A 23,321-nucleotide genomic window follows, 5' to 3' on the forward strand; every position below is an offset into this window, starting at 1 on the left:
CAGCGTAGTGGGCTTGCCTTGAATAGGACTTCAGTGAGTTCGCAGTTGGTGCAGGTGGAGTCTCATCGTCACATCGATGATCTCACGTGAAAGCCTCTCAAACAGCAGCAGCATCTGAAAACAGAAGAACGGCACTTACAGCACAGCAAGCTCAGCCGGTTTTGATATGATACGTAACTGACTCATGTGGTAGGATCAAGTGGAAATATATTCACAGATTCGAAGTTGTCCGATCAATAATTCATAAGTGAAACATTGTTAAAACACAAACGGCTCTGCAGCGGACCCGGGTTCGACTCCCGGCCCGGGTCCCTTTGCTGCGTGTCACTCCCCGTCTCTTACCCTGTTTCCTGTCTATCTCTTCAGCTGTACTATCAAATAAAGCCAGAAAGGCCAAAAAAATACTTAAAAAAAAAAAAAAAACACACAAACGACGACTCTTAACTTCAGTAGAAAACATCAAATATCAAAAAATATCAGACTTCAGACTAATTTTATTGTCATTTCTTCGCCAAGGAACATGGAAAAAAAAACTGAACACATGTTACAAAAAACCCCCCAAAACATATAAATATGTATAAATATGAACAAATCAGTAGAAAACTAAACATCCAGACTAAAGACTAAAGTTTCAAGTCATAGCTAATAACTCAAGTGCAACAGCATCAAGTGCAACCTCATAAAGCGCCATAAAGGAAATGGACGTTAAAACCATGCAGCCATCAAGGCTGCGGGAATGTGGAGCTGTTCAGCAGCCTGACAGCATCCGGGAAGAAGCTGTTTTTCATTCTGGTGGTTCTTGACCAGATGCTGCGTAGCGGTTCTTGTTCCTCCTGCCTGTGGGGGTGAAGACAGTGCTGTTCTTCCAGAAGTCCACCATCATCTCTTTTGTTTTGTTGTGGTTGACAGTGAGGTTGTTCTGCCTGCACCACAGTCCCAGAACATCCCCCTCCTGCCTGTATGCTGACTCATCTCCGCTGGTGATAAGCTCCAGCACAGCTGTATCGCCTGCTTCACTATGAGGCTGCTGTCACAGTGAGCTCTGAGCGAGCTGGGTGAACAGCAGTGGGCTGAGGACGCAGCCTGGAGCGAGCCAGGGTTGAGGATGATGGTGGAGGATATGGTGTTGTTAATCCTTACAGACTGGGGTCTATTTGTCAGGAAGTCCAAAACCCAGTTGCAGAGTGACGGGGCTAGTCCGAGAGTTTATTCAGCAGGTATGATGGTGTAGGAGGCAGAGGTGACATCTAAGAACAGCAGCAATACACACGAGTGTATGAAGGCAGCGATGGCATCAGCTGCAGAGCCGTTTGGTCTGTAAGCATACGGGAGTCAGTTGTTATATTGATGGACTTTTTAATGCTCGCCATGACCAGCCTCTCAAAACATTTCGGCACAATAGGGGTGAGAGCGGCTGGACGATAGTCATTGAGACAAGACACTGCGGAGGCCTTTGGCACAGGGACAATGATAGATGTCTTGAGGCATGTTGGAACGGTGGCCTGTGACAGTGAGATGTTGAAAATGTCTGCCATGACTGATGAGAGCTGCTGTGCACAGTCCCTGAGGACTCTGCCTGGAACTCCATCAGCGCCTGCAGCTCTGCAGGGGTTTATTTTCTGCAGCGTCTTCCTTACCAGCTGATGTTGTAGTGAGAGGGGAGTCGTCAGGTGAGATGTCGATGCTGCTGGTGTTTGATGCCTCGAAACGAGCATGAAAGTTGTTGAGAGCATCAGGTAGTGATGATCAGGAGGGCAGTCTGGACTCTTCCTGTTGTAGTGTGTGATGCTCTTACTGCCCTGTCACATGCTGCCTGGGTCATTAGATGAGAAATAACCTGTATTTTTTGAGCGTAGCTGGACTTTGCTCTCTTGAGGCTCCGTCGAGCAGCTCTGAGTGCCTCTGCATCCTCTGCTCACTTCTGCATCAAACCATGGCTTCTGGTCCGGAGAGACGCTGATGGTTCTGGCAGTATTCAGTAACTTCACTATTATTCAGTGAAGTATCACTCCACACATCAGTGGTCTCCTGCTGGTTGTTCTACAACTGTTTGTTTGGAAAAATGTGCTTTGTCATCATTTGGGGGAAATATTCAATAACTTCTCTAATATTCAGTGTAGTGTCACCAAAATCACCAGACCCCAAACCTACTTAAACAAAACTGTTTTCTAATGTAACAGTAACTTGACATTGGTATTAAAAAATGTTGTAATACATAATTCATGTCTTATTTTAGATTAGGATATTATGGTATCAATCTGAAAGGTGAAATCATCCAATTTTACTCAGTGGCCTTTGTGCCCCTAAAATGATGAAATTCCAACCCTGCTCAGTAAATCCTGACACCTCTCTCCACACGGCTGCTGCTGCTGCTGCTGCTGCTGCTGCTGCTGCTGCTGCTGCTGCTGTCAGCGCCGACGTCCTGCCTGCATCTATATTTACACCCAACATCCGACAGTCCGGCAGCTCGCTGTTAATCTCAAACCACAGAGCGACAGGTTGACTGATCCTCGTTACGGCACCAGAGGAGAACAGGAAGTGGATCGACACACGTTCAGGACAACAAGAATGAATTTGTCCTTCTCTTCACCAGGTGCTGTTTGTGTCACAGCTGGTCCAGTTACTGATTACAGCTTTAAAATGTTGACTGTCAACAAGAAGAAATATGGTTACTGATGGTTTCACTGCTCGCCCTGATGTCGTCTGTCTTTGATACCAGACGCTGTAAAATGTTCCGGCCCGTCACGTTCGGCCCGCTCTCACTCCAAACACGTTGCAGACAGCAGCCTGGTCGGTGTGTCAGTTACGCTTCTTTGAGGACGTCGAAATGACGGCAGGATGAAAGTTTTTGTGACGTCTTGTTAGCGTTGACCTGTGATGTGTGATGTCAGAGTGACGTCCTGACAGGTTCACAGTTGAACTTTTCAGTGTCATTTTAAAGAACTTTGCAGTTGGACAGATTTTAGCTTTGCAGCAGAAACTACAGAGACGATTTGAACCCAAACTGAGGAGCTGCATGAGGCGTGAACTCCACCTGGAGAGCGAATCTTCAGCTGCATGAGTCTACCTGGTGAGGGAACAAGTTCTTTCTGACCAAACTTGATGAAAGTGTCCAGTTAATCCAAACCAACTTGAGGCAGGTTAGTGTCAGAACCTGAGCGATCAGTCAAGTTTTCTGTTTATACGAATGCCACTCAGAACCTGTAGACCGCTCAGAACCTCTGGACCACTCAGAACCTCTGGACCACTCAGAACCTGTAGACCACTCAGAACCTCTGGACCACTCAGAACCTCTGGACCGCTCAGAACCTCTGGACCACTCAGAACCTGTAGACCGCTCAGAACCTGTAGACCGCTCAGAACCTCTGGACCACTCAGAACCTGTAGACCGCTCAGAACCTGTAGACCGCTCAGAACCTGTAGACCACTCAGAACCTCTGGACCACTCAGAACCTCTGGACCGCTCAGAACCTCTGGACCGCTCAGAACCTGTAGACCACTCAGAACCTCTGGACCACTCAGAACCTGTAGACCACTCAGAACCTGTAGACCGCTCAGAACCTTAGGACCACTCAGAACCTCTGGACCACTCAGAACCTCTGGACCACTCAGAACCTCTGGACCACTCAGAACCTGTAGACCGCTCAGAACCTCTGCAGGACCGAGCTCACAGGACAAGATCCAGTTAAACTGATGTTTTAGAGCCAAAACCTTCCTGAATCATATCTCAGCCTCCACTGCACACACACACACACGCACACACACACGCACACACACACACGCACACACACACACACACACACACACACACACACACACACTGTGAGCCCGGCCTGTTGTTCTGATGAGCGGTGACCCGTCCTCTCCGTCTTGTCGTTAGAATCCTTCGTCATCTGTCCCTCTGTGCTGTTGATGTTTGGCTTCTGAAGCTGCCTTATTTATTTTTGGCGTCCTTCGTCTCGCCTGAGTCCAGACACAGATGGTCGCTGGCTCCCAGAGCGCCTGGACCAATCACATCCCCCCGTGCTCCTCTGGACCCTCCTCCCCTCAAACCGTCTGCCGTCAGGACTCAGTTGTTGGCTGCAGAGCGAGTTACACACAGTAACACTGACCCGTCTGTCTCTCTCTGCCTGTGACAGACTGCATGTGAGATTCATGTTATTCTCTCTGAACTCGGTTCTGACTGCTCTTTATATTTAGATCTGCCTCCTCTGATGCAGAGTGTGGTCCAGTTCATCATACAGCTCAGTTTGTCCTCCTGACGCGCTCTTCTCATCATGAACAGTCGTCCTGTGTGATCCTCCACCTGCTCAAGTAGAGATGTAACTTTCTTCTCTTCCACTGATGCAGTCGGTTATTGTTCTCCTTCTGCTGATCCGAAGTCAGCCTCTGACTTGTGTGTGTGTGTGTGTGTGTGTGTGTGTGTGTGTGTGTGGTCCATTAAACGTGGATTGGTCTCTTTTGTTTCTTGTCTCGTCGTCTCTCATCCTCTGAACTCCGTCTGACTGGTGGAGTGTCTGTCGGCTCACAGAGAGTTTGGATGGTGTGTGTGTGTGTGTGTGTGTGTGTGTGTGTGTGTGTGTCGGCTGAACAACGTTTGTCTCTGTTGCACTTTAACACGGGTTTGCAACAGCAGGACTGAAGGCTGATCTTTACATCTCCTCTCTTCTGCTTTTAAAGGTGAAGTTTGTGCAGGTCTAGAGGTGAGCAGACCTGTGTGGACACAGTCTGTGATGTGATGATCATTAGTGTGATATAGTGATGGCCTCAGTGTAGCAGGGTGGAGGTGGAGGTGGAGGAGGTGGGCAGGGATCAGACGGCAGCAGACTGACAGCTGCTCACAGAGGAGGTTGTAGGAGGGGAAGCTGATGTAACACAGGCGCCGTGTTCAAACGTGGCAGGAAGGAGAAGAGATGAAGAGGTGGAGGATGAGAGAGGCAGCGGAGGAGAAGCTGTCAGGACGGACGGAGGAGGCAGCAGATTCAGGTGGAGGTGAGTTTGTCTGAAGGAGGAGAGGAGATCCAACAGACGGACTCTCACACTGAAGTCTGTGAAGATGTGTGTGTCTGTTGGTGCGGTTGTTGGAGGAGGACTAACAGAGGTGAGCACACAGAAGGTGTTTCAGAAGCACACGACTTCTCTTCCTGACTCTCAGCCAGCAGCGCGGAGGCTGCTGACGATGTGACGCTGATCAATGAACTGATCGGGTTTAACTGGGATTATTGACCAGTGGAGGAGGATCAGAGTGGATGTACCACCGTCTTCAAATAATATAAATAATAAACACTAAGCTAACTGCAGGTTTATGCTAAGCTAGCTGTGTTGTTGAGGTGATCAGCTGATCGTGTTCGAGCTCAGTGGTTGTAACTGAACTTGTTCTGGAGTGTTTCTGACAGTCACCATAGACTTTAGTCTTACTTCTTGTGCTCCGTCAGTCTGTGTGTTGGTGGAGGAGGTGGAGGTGGAGGAGGAGGAGGTGCTGATAGGTTGCAGCTGGCTGTGTGAAGCCGACAGGTAGAGAGAAGAAGAAGAAGAAGAAGAAGAATGTTCTGATGATGTTCTGATGATAGTTTGTGATGTTGGATCAAGCAGTGCAGATCACAGAGAGTTCACTTACTGAAGGAGTGAGAATGATCTAAAAACAACTTATTATCTCACTCAGGTGTCTCTACAGGTGGAGGTGGGAGAGGAGATGTGTGGTGAGACAGGTGTCCTCTGTGAGACAGGTGTTCTCTGGGGGACAGGTGTCCTCTGTGAGACAAGACTCCTCTGTGAGACAAGAGTCCTCTGTGAGACAGGTGTCCTCTGGGGGACAGGTGTCCTCTGTGAGACAAGACTCCTCTGTGAGACAAGAGTCCTCTGTGGGACAGGTGTCCTCTGTGAGACAAGACTCCTCTGTGAGACAAGAGTCCTCTGTGGGACAGGTGTCCTCTGTGAGACAAGACTCCTCTGTGAGACAAGAGTCCTCTGTGGGACAGGTGTCCTATGTGGGACAGGTGTTCTCTGGGGGACAGGTGTCCTCTGGGGGACAGGTGTCCTCTGTGAGACAAGACTCCTCTGTGAGACAAGAGTCCTCTGTGAGACAGGTGTCCTCTGGGGGACAGGTGTCCTCTGTGAGACAAGACTCCTCTGTGAGACAAGAGTCCTCTGTGGGACAGGTGTCCTCTGTGAGACAAGACTCCTCTGTGAGACAAGAGTCCTCTGTGGGACAGGTGTCCTCTGTGAGACAAGACTCCTCTGTGAGACAAGAGTCCTCTGTGGGACAGGTGTCCTCTGTGAGACAGGTGTTCTCTGGGGGACAGGTGTCCTCTGTGAGACAAGACTCCTCTGTGAGACAAGAGTCCTCTGTGGGACAGGTGTCCTCTGTGAGACAAGACTCCTCTGTGAGACAAGAGTCCTCTGTGGGACAGGTGTCCTATGTGGGACAGGTGTTCTCTGTGGGACAGGTGTTCTCTGGGGGACAGGTGTCCTCTGTGGGACAAGACTCCTCTGTGAGACAAGAGTCCTCTGTGAGACAGGTGTCCTCTGGGGGACAGGTGTCCTCTGTGAGACAAGACTCCTCTGTGAGACAAGAGTCCTCTGTGGGACAGGTGTCCTCTGGGGGACAGGTGTCCTCTGTGAGACAAGAGTCCTCTGTGAGACAAGAGTCCTCTGTGGGACAGGTGTCCTATGTGGGACAGGTGTCCTCTGTGGGACAGAGACTGTGTGACGGACTCATGCTAACTGTTTCCCCTTGATTCCAGTCTTTATGCTAAGCTAAGCTCCCTGACTGCCGGACGTTCTTTGTGCTGCAGCTCACTAACAGTCCAGACTGACGTGTGTTCTCTGTGTTGCAGCCGACCAGTGAAGAAGACCTCTGCCCCATCTGTTACGCTCACTCCATCTCCGCTGTCTTCAAGCCCTGTTCACACAAGTCCTGCAAGTGAGTACACACACACACACACACACACACACACACACACACACACACACACACACACACACACACACACACACACACACTCTTCATCTCCTCCTCAGCCACAGATGAACAGAAGTCTTCTTCAGCTCGTCCATATTCTGTTCATATTATTATTCAGATCATTTATTCTCATGGAGCAACTTTCATTCATGTCGTTTAAGAATAAGAACTGCTCACTCACAACATTTAAAGGAGCAGTTCTCCTAAAAAACCCTCCCTCCTCCTCTGCTTGAGGAGGAGACGCGGACTGGACTTGAGCCTCGTCCTCTGAGTTGTTGGGTTGTGTAACTTTAATCTATTAAATGAATGATGATTACCTGATAAATGATTAAGTGGAACTCATTTTATAAAGAGACAAACTCAAACATTTGCCACATTATTTCTCTTATGATAAACTTTATTGATGAAAATGAAAAGTCAGAAATGAAAAATGTTTGTATTCTTCTAGAATAAGTTGTGATGTTTCCTCCATGTTTCCACTCAGAGCTGACGGCCTCAACCATCCAAGCACACACACTTAACTGTGTGTGTGATGTATTTATACACACACAGGTACAGATAGGGGTGTGTGTGTGTGTGTGTGTGTGTGAGTGTGAGTCAGCTGTTTGGTAACTGCTGATTGTGGCTGAAACTCTGCAGCTCGGTGGGCAGCAGACCTCCGTCCAGTACACACCTCAATACATATTTCATGTTATCCTGGAGCTGCGCTTGATGTAGCTTCGCTGGCACGCCAACTCAGCAGTTGTATGGATTATTCTGGTGCTGATTGAGAGCGCTGTCAGGAGGAGGAAACCATACCGACCTGAGCTGGGTCCAATCGCCTCCAAGGCCCGGCTCAGGCTCATGTTTCCCCCGTGTGTGTGTCTGCGGCCCGACTCTGGACCGCGACGCCTCTATGGGCCAAAACAGTGATGGAGAATTTGGGCATCGAAAACAGAATGAGAGCTAAAAAGAGAAACATTAGCATTGAGTTATTCGCATTGTATTAAAGTTTTATTAGCGCTGAGATAAATCTTCAGTCTGAAAACGACCAATGTCAATATTTTATCATATTTCATGGTTGTCTCATTTCAGAGACAACTTCAACTTGTCACTGTTTTTGTGTGGAGGGGAGGGGCATGGAGTGTCTAATTTACATATCTGCATACTAATCAGTCCTCCTCGTCCTCAGTCTCTCTTCTCTCCTTTACACAGCCAGGTTGCCTAAATGATGAAGATCAGGATGCGTGACAAGCTGGCAGGTCCCCGTTTCCAGGCTGTATGCTAAGCTAAGCTAACCAGCTGCTTCATGTTTACAGTACAGACATGAGAGTGGAACCAATCAGCAGAGGATTTCAGTGAATGCTGACCAGACGGTTGTGACCTCTGACCTCCACAGTCACATGTTAACGTTGTTTGTCCCTCTGTTCTTCCCGTACAGAGCCTGTATCAACCAGCACCTGATGAACAACAAGGACTGTTTCTTCTGCAAAGCCACCATCACCGGGGTGGAGGACTACAGCAAGCCTGCGTCCTCCTAACACACACACAGACCCCCACAGACACACACAACCACACACACACAACCACACACACACACACACTGTGTAAAGATCATAAACAGACGTCCTGATGTAACTCTGACCCTCCTCAAGCTGATCAGACATCAGACCACATATCAGTGAACCCAAAGATTCCTCACAGAGGTCTGTACTGTGTGTGTGTGTGTGTGTGTGTGTGTGTGTGTGTGTGTGTGTGTGTGTGTGTGGTTGTTTTGGAGATGTACAGATTGTAATCTACAGAACTAAGAAACAGATGAAGTGACTGAGGCGGGTTAGTGAACAGGTACCAGTTACAGTAGATGGTAGACGTGTGTGAGTGATTGTGTTATACTAAAGTTGTGTGTACTGTACAGTAAACGTGTGTGTGTGTGGTGCTCAGTTGGTTCTTGGTGTTTGACTCTGAAGACGAGTTCCCTCCATTGACTTTTATAGAAGCAGCGACGTGCTGGAGAAGAAGGTACTGATCATACAGACACACAACCTGCCAACAGCCAGTCAGAGCGACAAACATCAGGCACGTTAAAGGAACAGTTCACCCAAAGTCAACATTCAGTCATCATCTCCTCCGTGCTGATGGACAGACGAGCTGCACAGAGACATCTGATGTTTTATATCAAGTCTCAGCTGATTAAGTTGTTTAGCAGCTTTAGCTTGAACAGAACCGACAGGAGGACACTCTCACGGCTGCAGCCTGTCGGTTCTGTTCAGCTGAACAGAACCGACAGGCTGCAGGAGAACACTCTCACGGCTGCAGCCTGTCGGTTCTGTTCAGCTGGACAGAACCGACAGGAGAACACTCTCACGGCTGCAGCCTGTCGGTTCTGTTCAGCTGGACAGAACCGACAGGAGAACACTCTCACGGCTGCACCTCAGAGTCCAACAGCGTTCACGTAAGCTTCAGCAGACGTCAGCGACAGATTCCAGTCAGAGCTGCGTGATGTACCGCCGTGTCAATACACACTGATTTCTGTTTAACTGCACATTATGCTGCAGTCACACACACACACACACACACACAACCCTGACCCAGTACACCAGGCTGTGAAAAACAAAAGGTGATGTAGACTGATGACACCGGGGACTCACTGTTCTCTGTACAACAGGGCACACACACACACACACTCGCGCACACACACACACACACACACACACACACACACACACACACACACATTGAGGCAGCCAAACACTTCCCTCTATAAAAAAAGGCACTTGGTGGGAGGACAGCAGCGTCCTTGAGTGTGAGAACTCGCTGTCATATTAGCACAACAACTCACCTGTACCTGTCAGTGCAGGTACACCACACACACACACACACACACACACACACACACACACACACAGTACATCAGTTTCTTCTCATCCTGTCTGACAGTCAGCAGCTGGTTAGCTTAGCTTGGTTTAGCTTAGCTTAGCATAAAGACTGGGAACAGTTAGAATATCAAAGTATTTTCCACTGAGAACATCAGATTAATTTCATCCTGAATGGAGTGTTTGTAGAAACCTTTTCTACGATTTAAATGGACAGTTCACTCTGCAGATGCACGTCTGAGAGAAACTACAGTTCATCATCAGCTGCTGGACAAACCTGGACGTTAACACGATCTGTAGGAGGGTCCGACTTATTTATCTTTGTTCCTGAACCAGAAAATGTGTGGTCATCAGATGAAGCTCTCAGAGGTTTATACACGTCCCTGATAACAGTCGTTATGTCGTCATCAGTTGAAGGTTAAAGGTAAAAACGGAAATTAAATAACAAACTGAATTTGTGAAAAAGTGCTTTGAAATTTAAAATCCTGAAATGGTAAATAAAGTTAAGAAGTATCATCATTTTTAATATCTAATTTCCTGACACGGACAGAAGTGGACAGAACAAACCTCTGGGTGTCCGAGCGGCGCTGGACGAGTTCACACGTCACCTCAACTCAGTAGAAGTTTAAAAGACTGAAAAGAAAATGAGCTGGACGGACGAGAAACAAATGTTCTCTAGTCCAGTGACACGTTAGATAACAACTCAAATATAATAACTTTATTTCCCGTTTTCTCTTTGAGTTGTGGTTCTGGTGAAACGGATCGTCTGTCATGGTGCAGCTGAATGTATCTGATGCACTCGAGTCTTCACAGTGTTCATGTTCAGACTGACCAGAGTGAACGTCACACTCACCTGATGAAGGTCACAGGTTCTGGTAGAGAGTCTAAAGGGCTTCACTGGTGTGTGTGTGTGTGTGTGTGTGTGTGTGTGTGTGTGTGTGTGTGTGTGTGTGTGTTTTTCCTCACTACAGTATTTATATTGAAGCATGTATCAGAGTGAAGAGTTACGCTGCAGCTGCTGCTTTATGTTTCGTGGAGGTGGAGGGAGGTGATGGAGGGAGGTGGAGGTGATGGAGGGAGGTGGAGGGAGGTGGAGGTGATGGAGGGAGGTGGAGGTGATGGAGGGAGGTGGAGGTGGTGGAGGGAGGTGGAGGTGATGGAGGGAGGTGGAGGTGGTGGAGGGGCTTATTGCTTCCTGTTTCTCCTGTGTGAGTGAGTGCACATACAGTATACTGACAATGTACCTGCATTAAATTATTTATCCCAGCTGACGAGCGGCTCTGCGTTCTGTTCTTTAGTAAACAGGAAGTGAAGCTGAAGAGAAGAAGTGTGTGAGACGAGCTGGTGTGTGTTTGTGTGTTTGTGTCACCTGTGAGTCCGTCCAGCAACCCGACACCAGCCTGAGACGATTATAGAGTTTATAGATCCAGACAGAAATAACTGCAGCAGAGAGCGATGCAGAGATGGAGGACGAGGACACTGAGAGCAGCGAGTGTATTTATAGTGGAACAGGAGCTTTCTTCTCCTGATCGATGGACACAAACAGCTCACGACCCGTCCACTAATGACTGTGTGTGTGTGTGTGTGTGTGTGTGTGTGTGTGTCAGCATCTTGTACAGTAGGTAAATGAGGCTCCAGAGGATCTGATCGATCACAGCTGCACTGTCAGCAGGATTAATAAGATGATCAGTTAGTTCCTGACACTCTTATTGACCCATCATCCTTAAAAAAATAGAAATTAAAAATAATTTAAATAAGACTCTTATCAAACACAAGATGTGGGGCAGGTGTGTGAAGGACACTCAGGTGACACAAACTTCCTGTTTAACGGTGAAACACAAAACTACTAACACACTAAGAACTGAAATGTTTGACAGCGAGGTTTCTCTGTAGCTGATCTGCAGCTGGAAGTGGATCTCGTTGGTTCTCCAGGAGCCGTCGATTTAATGACGCCTGTAAAGAAAAAGGTCCGACTTCCTGTTCTGTCAGGTTTAGACACAAATACTGAAAGACAGTTTTCACCACGTGTGACCAAAGTTTTACAGGTTTCTGAGTCAACAGCAGGCATCAAAAAGGCTTCTTTCCACTGGGGGAACCAGAAATCTGATAATTAGCAGGTCAGCAGGTCTGGTTCCTCTGGGAAAATCTGATGAAAACAACCAAAAGGAACCTGAAGTTCTGAAGTTCTGAAGCTGTCTGTGATGAGTGCAGTGGTCTGATCAGACTGACAGTCGGAGCTTCTTTACCTTGAAGCAGGTGTTGATGTTTCTGACGTCTCTGCTCACAGTAACAACGACCATCAGCTGTTTGCAAAACACCAGACTCACAGTGAGCGGCTCGGCCCGGCCCGGCCCGGCCCGGCCCGGCCCGGCTCGGCTCGGTTTGCCCCGGCTCGACTCGGCCCGGCCTGGCTCAGTATGAAGCTCAGGTAAGCTTGTTTTATCTGAACTGTGTGTGGTGTTGAACCCTGTGAAGCAGAGGAGGAGCTCCAGGTGTTATTATAACTCCACCTGTTTCCCTCTGAGCTCAGTTTACATTAAAAACTTCATCTGTTGGCAGTTTGTAGCAGCAGAAGATGAGAAACAGATTCACCCAAAGTGTTCTGGATGTTAGTTTCACCAGCAGTCAGTGAGCAGAACTCAGCAGGACTCAGCAGAACTCAGTAGGACTCAGTAGGACTCAGCTGGACTCAGTAGAACTCAGCAGAACTCAGTAGGACTCAGCTGGACTCAGTAGGACTCAGCAAGACTCAGTAGGACTCAGCTGGACTCAGTAGGACTCAGCAGAACTCAGTAGGACTCAGCTGGACTCAGTAGGACTCAGCAGAACTCAGTAGGACTCAGTAGGACTCAGCTGGACTCAGTAGAACTCAGCAGAACTCAGTAGGACTCAGCAGGACTCGGCAGGACTCAGTAGGACTCAGCTGGACTCAGTTCTCTCTTCGGTTCCTCTGATAGAACTCAACATGACAGAATTCAGACGTCAGAGGAGTTTTATGATTCCAGCTTCAGTGAAGCAGCTGATGCAGGTGAACACCTGAAGACTGAGACAGAAGCAGGAGGATGAAGGTGAACGTGACGTCATGAGCAGCTGCTGTCAGTGTGACGGAGCGCTGCTGCCCCCTGCAGGACTGACAGCGGCACTATAGCAGGCTGCACACAGACCTGAGATCAGATCTGCTCACATTATTACAGATGAGTCACACCAGCTTTGTTCTTTTTGACAAAACAGTTTATTTATTATTATTATTATTATTTAGACAAAAATATCATATGATGATGATTACTATTATTAGTATTAATATAAATGTTAAACAACATGATTTTCTCAGAGTATTTCTGTAATATTAAGACGAGTCAGATGTTTCAACGTTTTAGAGCCTGAAGGATAAAATGTTGGAGACACAGAAGAAGAAACTTTCAACAAACAGTGAACGATGTTAATGAAACAGCAGCTCATCAGAGTCGAGTCAGTCGTCACGCGAGTCTTCACACAGACTTCCTTTATGATTAGAAGTTATTATTGATCGATGTTGGGCGATCAACCAATCACAGCTTTTAAAAGAATGTCCGCCTCCTCCTGTGAAGCAGCTCTACAGGCCTCTGTACGTTCACACCGCCTCAGTCTCTATGGTTCTGATCCACAGAACCAGGTCCTGTCCACAGAACTGGCAGGATGTTTTGTTGTTGACTGACTGTGTTGAACTGAAGCCTTGTCAGGTTTCAGGCAGCGAGCGGCTCATTTCCACAAACATCACATCAAGCTTCCAATTAATTTCCTGTTCATCAAATAATCAATTAATCCTCAAATCAGTTCAGATGTATCGATTGAATCTGTCGGCTCGTTTCAGTCAGTAAGAGAAACATTTCAAAAGTAACTAAAGCTATTTGGTAAATGTGATGGAGTATCTGAGCTCTGACAGCAGGGGGCAGCGCCGAGCCTCACTGAGACACACACATGTTCCTAAATCATTCAGGTGTGTGTGTGAGAGAGAGAGAGAGAAAAAGAGTGTGTGTGTGTGTGTGTGTGTGTGTGTGTGTGTGTGTGTGTTTAAAAAGGAGAAAAGCATCCAGTCAACAAATGTCATCTGATGATCATCGTCAGGCAGAATAACATCACTCACGCACACACACACACACACACACACACACACACACACACACACACACACACACACACACACTGGAGCCAGAGGATGATTGGTCGCCAGAGTCTGATTTGCTGCTGCAGAGTTTGCCACACCAAGGTCAAGATGCGTGTGTGTGTGTGTGTGTGTGTGTGTGTGTGTGTGTTTCCACTTTATCGTAGGATTTTAAATGCAGCTAAACATTAAAACTGACCTCAGATTTGTTTCACGTCATCAGACGAGTTTGATTTCTGTCTTTTTCATCAGAAATCATCCAGAAGACGTTAAACTAAAATTCTTCATGAATGTTTTTCTGAACCAGAGGTGTCGATTTCTCTGAAGCTGATCGTGGAAGTTGCTGCAGAGTGAGACATCACTCTTGTTTCTGATCTCTGTTGAGAGCTGCACATGCTCAGTGTCTCCAACAGTCGTCACTTTGTTAATAACTTCCAGGGTTTATACAAATTATATATATATTATTATATTATTATTATATTATATTTTATATATTATATTATATTTATCTATACAAATATATCATAAGTGTGCCATCCAACTACGTCTGGTGACTCATTAGAGTCACAAACCTCCAGAACATCAACGTACTGAGAAAATAAAGAAGTCCAGTCTGCAGGTACCGACACACGTCTGCCGGGTCAGAAGTGTTGGTTGTTGTTGGATATTTAGTTTAGTTTCACTGTGATGTATTCATTGTTGGTCTAAGAACTATCAGCAACCAAGGAAAAATAACTTGTAACGAGTGTATTTAGATATCTGGTCTGGTCTCCTGCCTACATTACCCACAATACAGTGCGGACAGTTGGAGCCACTGGCAGAGGCTAATTAGCCTTTAGCTTTCTACAGACTGTCTGTCTCTGACCTGAAGAACAGAACCTGGACCTCTGGGGTCCAAGTCTGGATCCACCATCCTGCTCCGACCACGACTCTGGGTCAGAACACCAACACGGGTCCAATATGAACATGACACACACACACACACCTGTTATGTACAGTATGTACCTCGGGGGTAAAACAGTGTGTGGGTCTCGTTCATCAGCCTCGTAGTTCAGATCAATCAGGCTGATCGACACACTGACCAGCTGTCGGCCCGTCGAGGCTCCGTCCTGCTGCGGGTTCTGCTGCTCTGTGAAATGAGATGAAAATGAAGTCTCGAGGTGTCTCGACAACAGCCGCAGGATCTCACATCGATCTCACCTCTGGAATCCCATCAAAGAAACCTGTGTGTGTGTGTGTGTGTGTGTGTGTGTGTGTGTGTGTGTGTGTGTGTCTACATCACACAGCTGAGAACATGATCAGCATCAACATGATTAAATGTGCAGGACGTTTGGTCAGAAAATCTTTATGTTTTTATCTTCTGTTTCTTCAAACACAGAAAAAATAAGATAACCTGAATTTTCCAAAGCGCAGAGCAGACGTGATGATGTCATAGATGTTACTGCAAATTACATAACTTGTTTTTCATTTTTGGCTTTTTGGCAGTTTTAGTCGTCCATAGCTAACATGCTCACAGCGACAATGCTAACATGCTCACAGCGACAATGCTAACATGCTCACAGCGACAATGCTAACATGCTCACAGCGACAATGCTAACATGCTAATGTTCAACAGATACAATATTTACCACCTTCACTATCTCAGTTTAGCATGTTAGCTAGTATCTCATTTAGACACTGAAAACTCTTCGAGGACACGTTTCTGTAATTTGAGTCAAGAATCAAACTTCTCTGAATCAGAATCACAATCATCCTACATTTTTAGGATTTAACATGTGGGAACATTCCTTGAACATCTTTTTTTAAAAAAAAAAAAAAAAAAAAAAAAAAAACTTTTCCTGGCAAGGAATAAATCAGTGAAAATGAATTTTCCACACATGAGGGAAAAAGCAAGAAGATGCCCGGAAAGTCCAGGAAAACAATGGTCAGGGAAATTCCTGGCACTTTCCTGGAAAATTCTTGGTAATTTCTCAGAAAATTCCTTGGGAAAAAAATATCTGAAAATACAATTTTCACACATGAGAAGAAATCTGTAAAATTCAAAGAAAATTGCTGGAACTTTCCCCGGATTTTCCACTGAACCTTTAAATAAAATACCCTATTAGTTTTTCAGAAGATTGCCCAGAACTTTTTGGGAAAATTCCCCTAAACTTTTTTGGAGAAAAAAAATGAATTCCTTAAAAGTATGATATAAGAAAATTCACTAAAAGTTTGGTTTGTCAGATGAGAAATCTAATTTCCTGAAAATGTTGATTAAAAAAATAATCCAGGGAAAAAAAAAATTCTACATGGAAAAAAACAAAAGAAAAACATAAAAATTCTGTTTTGACTGTAACAGTGGGGAAGTGTGAATCACTTGCAGAGATGTGATTTCACACATGAGAATTTTCTTTTCCTGAAATTTTCGGGGTATTTTCACGTTTTTTTTTTTTTTTTTTAAACTTTCCTCCTGAAATTTTCCTTTTGCTGAATTTTCTGAAATTAAAATTATATTCACTTGATTCAGTAATGAATGAAAAAGATTAAATAGAAACTAATAAACTTTCTGTTTTAACCAGAAAATATTTGTTTTCTCAAAAACCTCTGCGACCAGTAATGGGACGCTGACCGATGATCTTAATTTTTCAGATTTATTGGAAAATGATTTTTGTCTAAATAAACACTGCCATCTTTAAAACCCCAAGAAAACCTACAGAACCGTCAGAGTCGCCCATCGCTTTGGGACGCACGCTGACTGGATTAAATCATCAGATTAAGCAGTTTTCAGCTGAAAGACAAAGATCAATTATTTTTCCACATAAAACTCAAACTGCTGCTTCTGAAACAAAATGTCTTCAACCTTCACGTCCAAAAAGACCAACACACACACACACACACACACACACACACACACACACACACACAGTGTGAGTGTTGTGTTGAGTGCTCCTTCATCAGAGTGAGAGGTTAATCACAGCCTGTAGGTGGCTGCTACAGAACAAACACACAATCATATATTATATGTTGAGGCGCGCACACACACACACACACACACACACACACACACACACACACACAAAATGCAATTATGCTGCTGCCATATCCAAGGCTGCGCTTTGTGATTCATGGCTGCAGATACACTGACAGAGTTTCATCAGCAGGACAAAACACCCGATGGACACACAGGTGAGGAATTAAAGGGACAGTTCACTCAGTCATCATCTTCTCCCTTCACAGTCACCTGAAGTAGTTCGAGACTTGATTTGAAACTAAACCAAAGTGACTCCACATCACAGATCCAGATCTGTCGACCACTTTAACAAAGTTAAAAATCTGAAATGAGAGCTTTGGATCAGAACCTGTGAGTCTCTGCTGACCTGAGCTTCACTGAGAAGATAATTATTAATTATTAATTATTAATTATTAATTACGATCACACCGTCCTGTTTCACTGTTATCTCCTCCTTTCTTCCTCCTCGTCCAGTCTGGACTTCATTTTCACTGCTGCTCTGATGCTGTGAGACTCACACCTGATAACTGAGTTCATTTACTGAAGGACATTTTCATTTCTGCTCAGTAGACGAGATGTGTTCTGTAACAGGACCTGCTGAAGATGTAAACAACGTCTTTTCAGATCAGCAGACCAGCTGTACGGAGACATGTCATGTTTTTTTGTTTCCTCCTCCTCCTCCTCTGCACTTTAGAGGCACATTACTGCCCTCTGCAGGATTAAAAACATGCTGGCACGTCTCAGCACCAGCTCGCTGAGTCTAACACACCAATGATGTCATTTACACATACTTTCACACATTTATTAGTTTTTGTATTTTTTATTTTACATTTCTTTATACAATTATCTTGTATAAGATAATTGTAGCAAACATGTATAAGTAACGTGTGTTAAGTCTTTGCTGTATTTTAAACAGTGTCAGTGTTTTACGGTGCCTCCGACAGCTGTCAGGTCATGTGCGTCAGTGTGTGCAGGAATACATTTTTTTGCTTAAAAAAAAATCACTGTTTGACAAACCAAACTGAAATGAAATTATTATAAATGATTTAAATCAAACAAAAAATGATCCTGCAACACATTTTCCCCACCAGACGTTGAGTCATGAACATCATGTGGCTGCTGTACCAAACTGTTCATGGAAGATCAACTCAAGTGTTAACATCAGTATCAGAGTCGTGTGTGTCGGGACGTGTGCGTTCATCCGGTCGTGAAAACCATCAGGTAACCAGATAAATGCAGGTCAGCCATCAGACGCAGAGAGCTGCAGCTCTCCACACCGACCGACTTCAGCCTCCTGCCGTCCACATGGATCATTAGCCGTCTGTATAAAGCCTCTCTGACACCTGTGATGGGCCGTCCCGGCACAGAAGTGGTTAAAAAGAACCTCGGGCCAGTTAAAGGAGATAAATACACCGGCTGCCCCGCGGACAATAACTGTATTTCTTCTCCGGCCGTAAATACCTCTGTGAGAGAAATCAATACAGGAGGACCTGATAACCATCTGACTGTGGTGCTGCTGATTGGTGCCACCGTCTGTGTGTGTGTGTGTGTGTGTGTGTGTGTGTGTGTGTGTGTGTGATGGTCCTGCTTCTCCCTTTGGTGCCTATTATGGAGGATTGTTGTTCAGGACCTGCTGTGAGGCTCAGCAGACCTCATCGACCCAAACATCCATCTGGAGCATGAAAGTGATTTTGTCTGAGGCCAACAGCAGAAGAAGAAGAAGAGTCTCTTCTTCTTCTCCTTCGGTCCTCTTGTCTTCTGATACTTTATCTCTTGATGAGATTGGATTTTCCCCCAAAACACCAACCTGCAGTTTATTCCTCTGAGAGTCCGTCTGTTGATCCACAGCAGTGATGAGCGAAGGTGGACGAGTTGGAATCACCTGAGCCTCGTCATTTACATTACATTTACATTTACATTACATTACATTACATTACAGTTACATTACATTACATATAGATGCTTCTGTCCAAAGTGACTTACACTGAATACATTTGTCACCAGAAACACGACATCACTGTCGATGGAGTAAGAAGAAATATAGAAACAACTGTCAAGCCGTCATGTGAGGATCATAACTGCTGTTAATCAAAGTTACCTTTATTACATAAGTGCTGTGATTGAAGTGCATATTGGTATTTTGGGGGGTGAAGTCTGAACAGATGAGTCTTGAGTGTTTTGCAGAAGATGGTGAGTGACTGTGCTGTGCTGACACTGAGGCAGCAGAACAGAGTCGTGACTTGGCTGAGCGACCTCTGTCTGCGGTACCGGCCGGCCCGCTGATGTACAGTGAAGTTCTGGCGCTGGAGCAGTGGCGGCTGTGATGTCCTTCCTGTGACAGGACGGTTCGTCAGCACTGCTTCAGGCTGTGTTTCCTGAATGTCAGCAGCACAGTTTGATGCCTCTGAAAATGCTACTGTCACACCTCAGGAGGCCTCGTGGAAAATACCAAGACCCAGTCAACCTTCAGCAGCATCTGGCAGCGAGCTGGAGGAGACAGGCTACATCTCAGCTCCACATGATCATGGCCACTGTGGCACGACCTGCTATCTTTATACGTGTCAAGCTGCAGACGCGTCAAACTTAAATCTGTCCAAGGAAAAATGATGGATAGTTTCAAGAAGACTGAGTGAGCCACGATATCGAGACCTCCACCTGAGTCCGGCTGTTTGCTGCTTCAGAGTTCAGGACTGCTTGCTGAGAAACTTCATCGTTAGCGTCCTCGGTGGCAGCAGGTTCGTAGCATCCAGCACCTCCAGGAACTTCTCCAAGAAGGAACATTGGTCCTCCAGCAGGCCCACCAGTCTCAGACTGTCTAACTGCGACCTGGTTTCCAAGTCCAAGAGCATCATCATCGTACTCACTGACTCCAGCATCCAGTCTCACACTGATCTTCTTCCTCACGTCGCCGTCACAGTTCCATCAGACCTCAATGAAAACTCTTCTTTCACGGAGCGTATGGAAGTATTTCAGCTCACCGTCTCTGCTAGCGTCTGCTTCCTCTTCTGCCTCGTCCTCTTCTGCGTTTACAGACACAATGATCAGTTAACTTTGGCTGTTTCGTGGCTTTACTCTTTATTGTTCCAGCCCTGCCGTCCCTCGCCTCATGTTGAAACCAGATCAGGAGCGTTTGCTGTGTTGTTGGTGTGTGTGTGTGTGTGTGTGTGTGTGTGTGTGTGTGTGTGTTACATCCTTCAGTCTCACTCATGGTCATCGTCAGCTGTCAGTGTGAAGCTGCTCTACATTGATTTGTTGTAGCGATCGCCGCAGACAAATTGACGATAAAGTGACAGAAAAGTCTGTGAACAAACGTGAGTCCAGCCTCTGAGTTCAGTTAGTTCCTCCGTCAGCCATCTTGTGAAGGTTTGCTGCCATTTCATTTCCATTTTTGTCCTGTTAGCTTTGAGATCCTGGTTTGTGATTTTCTAACAAAATCCATCTTTTCATTTAAAAATAATCCAAACATCACGTCTGAAATGTTTCATCAATCAGTGAAAACTGACGTGTGTTTTCTGTACACACTCATCAGAATATTTTTCATTTCCTGTATAAACTTTAAGGGGAAATGAAAGAGTGAATAAACAAAATGTCCTCCTCAGTTTCCAGAGGAGACGTCTTCAGATGTCTCGTCTGGACCTCCAGCCCGTCCTCATCAGAGACGACATGAAACATGCAGCTGAGTGACGTTGATCCTCGACTTATTCAGAGATTTCTTGTCAATTAAAATAAACTTGCTGTGTTGACGGTTATTTTAAGGACCTACGTGACAAAAGCAGATTTTTGAGTCTCGACTGGACTTCTTGGGATCGTAGGTCGGGACCATCAAAGTGTCAGAACCTGACGTGTTGTGAATTCTTACAAATACAATTATAATAATTCTAATTTTCTCCTCAAATGTTGTGTTTATTGCTTGTATTTCCTTCTTTAGCGGAGTAGATATGAACAGCTGTCAGCTAACAGTTCATGTGTCAGCGGCTCGTGTGGCCGTGAGGTCTGTGATCTGCAGCAGCAGCTTCTCTTCAGGAAGCAAATAATAAAGTCAGGATTCATTCACAGCACTTCTTATTCTCCACAGAGGAAAACGCACATGAATAAAAGATGATGAAAGAAAAGGTAATAACATTTTCTGTCTTCATGTAAAAACCTCATCGAAGCAGCAACTGAGTGAGTGACTGAGTACCAGTGTGTGTGTGTGTGTGTGTGTGTGTGTGTGTGTGTGTGCGTGTGTGTGTGTGTGTGTGTGCGTGTGCATGTGTGTGTGCGTGTGTGTGCACATGTGTGTGCGTGTGTGTATGTGTGCGTGCGTGTGTGCGCGTGGGTGTGTGCGTGTGTGTGTGTGTGCGTGTGTGTGCACATGTGTGTGCGTGTGTGTGGGTGTGTGCGTGTGTGTGTGTGTGTGTGTCTATGTCTAAGTGTACATGCGTGTGTGAGTGTAAACAGCTTGCAGGCGGCTCGAAGTCTTGGCTCGTGTAATATTTGGAATAAAAAGCAATTAGCATTGTAGCGGCCGCAGGGAGCGGCGTCTGTTTGCCGACTCAGGTTCGTCTTCTGTTTGTTTTCTGTTGGTATTAAAGATATTTATCTTAATCCGTGTTCATCTGGAGGTCTGACTGCAGTTTAATAACGTGTAACTGAAGCTTCCTTTGATCGTTGTGTTGGATATTCTGCGAGCCAACACAGCCCTCAGTCATCGTCTCCACACTGGTGAGAACGTGAGTGCTGCTGGGACAGTTGGGCTGGAGAGCAGCTGTTAGAGACGAGACGCCGGACAGCAGAGCAGCTGAAGACAGAATGTTTTCTAACCTGAACCTGGACCAGAGGATGGTGAGGCATCTGGGCAACAACACATTCTGCTCTGTGGTTTAACTTAGTTTAAATTGAACTTGTTGCTTCTCCTTTTATGAGGAATGTAGACTGTGTTGTGTTTACAGGTCCAGAAGTCATTATTCAGCTGTGTGTGGGTTAAAGGTTAGCAGGAGACAAGGCCACTATATATTTATATATAAGACAGAGTTTGACTCTCATGCCAGATGCTGGGAGACGTCTAAACATCTACATATTCCCAGAAGGACAAAGAGACCATTTGATCACTTTTAGGGTGCGAGGAGTGACAGGTGATTTATGGGCGATGAGCAGGAAGACAGACCAACTCCTCTTTCAGTCTATTGGATAGATGGATCCTCAGTTCATCAAAGTGACCCATTAGAAGAAGCAGGTAGGTGTGGACAGAGACCCACACAGGCAGAGAAGGTTAGGTGGTTACTTGTAGATTTCCTAAGACTGAAGGTTCGAGAGGACTTCTGGTAGAGCAGAGGAAGGAGCACTGGGCAGAACTTTATCAGGATTTGAGAACACCAGAGTGCGGCCACACTGGTTCAGACGCAGGCTTGAGATCTGTTTCAATGAAGACTGCTCCATCAGTCCACCAGCCTTCTGTCATCACGAGACTACATGCCGACACCTTCAATGAAGACAGCCCAGAAACAACAAGCACAGCAGAAGATCATATCTGCTGTTTACAGAAACGTAGATTTCGGATGTTTGTTCTTGAGATGATGCTGGATGAAGATTCACTCTGTCAGCTGCTCAGACAGCAGCTACAGAACCACCTGAACACAGTTTTAATAGCTGCAGTCTGTGGACAGCTGCTGGAACATGTTGATAATATTTACTGCTGCTACAGTCGACACGAAGCGTCTTTATCACAGAAATACTGTCTGAAAGTCCTGAAGTCCATGTAAGTGCTCAGCAGGCATCAGAGCCGTGAACACAGACTGGGGATTAATTTTCCTTGGCGGTTGCAGAGATCAGGCCCACAGGCACTTCAGCACACTTTGTGCTCTTTGCTGCACTCAAAGATAATTTTCAAACTTGTTTCTTTTTCTCTCTCGTTTATTTTTCTGCTCACTTTTGACAGGTACATCAAGCTTTCCTGTGTTACTGCCGGCAAGACGTATTAATCTGGGGGAACAATGACTGTTTCATTTGAAATGTATGGATTCCAGCGACCTGTTGGTGCCACAGCTTTTCAAAAGGTGGTGAGGGGGAAGATTGGTGGCCAGCTGGGATCAAGGTGGCAATCATTTATTTCTCGACATCCCTTTTCTCCTCCAGCAAAGGTGAACTTGTCATGACAAATGGCTTTCCCTGCCATTACTAGTGACACAGGAAATCCCAGTGACCAGCCTGTTCAATAAGTCATGAAGGAGAGAGGGCTGAGTGTTAAGAAGCAGGGTCGTGATGGACGACTGAACTGAGTGATTACTGTGTCAGATATTACAATAGGAAGACGGTTGCCTTGGCAACAACTTCCTGTCATCATAAATACATAAAGTTAGCATTGTTTGCACTAAAACTTCATGCGGTGAACACTAAAAG

General features: G+C 45.8%; 1 protein-coding gene and 1 long non-coding RNA gene across 6 annotated transcripts in view; one reads left to right on the top strand and one right to left on the bottom strand.

Annotated features, from left to right (window-relative positions):
• LOC119020741 (E3 ubiquitin-protein ligase RNF123) overlaps nucleotides 1-8,880 on the top strand; it is a 93,291-nt gene extending 84,411 nt beyond the window's left edge. For 4 of the 5 annotated variants that reach the window (XM_037100305.1, XM_037100304.1, XM_037100306.1 and 1 more), the window contains exons 39-40: nucleotides 6,837-6,922; nucleotides 8,382-8,880. In XM_037100305.1, coding sequence (XP_036956200.1) covers nucleotides 6,837-6,922; nucleotides 8,382-8,481 — 186 coding nt within the window. In that variant the 3' untranslated portion in view covers nucleotides 8,482-8,880. Of the gene's footprint in view, nucleotides 1-6,836; nucleotides 6,923-8,381 lie in introns of those variants that run through there. The other variant, XR_005075408.1, reaches the window with a different exon arrangement.
• On the bottom strand, nucleotides 8,655-10,871 carry LOC119020753. The gene is made up of 2 exons (XR_005075409.1): nucleotides 9,825-10,871; nucleotides 8,655-9,523 (listed from the first exon to the last, which is right to left on the bottom strand). It is a non-coding gene; the product is annotated as an uncharacterized LOC119020753 (long non-coding RNA).
• Between the last annotated feature and the right edge of the window lie 12,450 nt (nucleotides 10,872-23,321).

This window comes from Acanthopagrus latus, chromosome 6 (genome assembly GCF_904848185.1).
Source record: "Acanthopagrus latus isolate v.2019 chromosome 6, fAcaLat1.1, whole genome shotgun sequence".
Lineage (NCBI taxonomy): Eukaryota > Metazoa > Chordata > Actinopteri > Spariformes > Sparidae > Acanthopagrus > Acanthopagrus latus.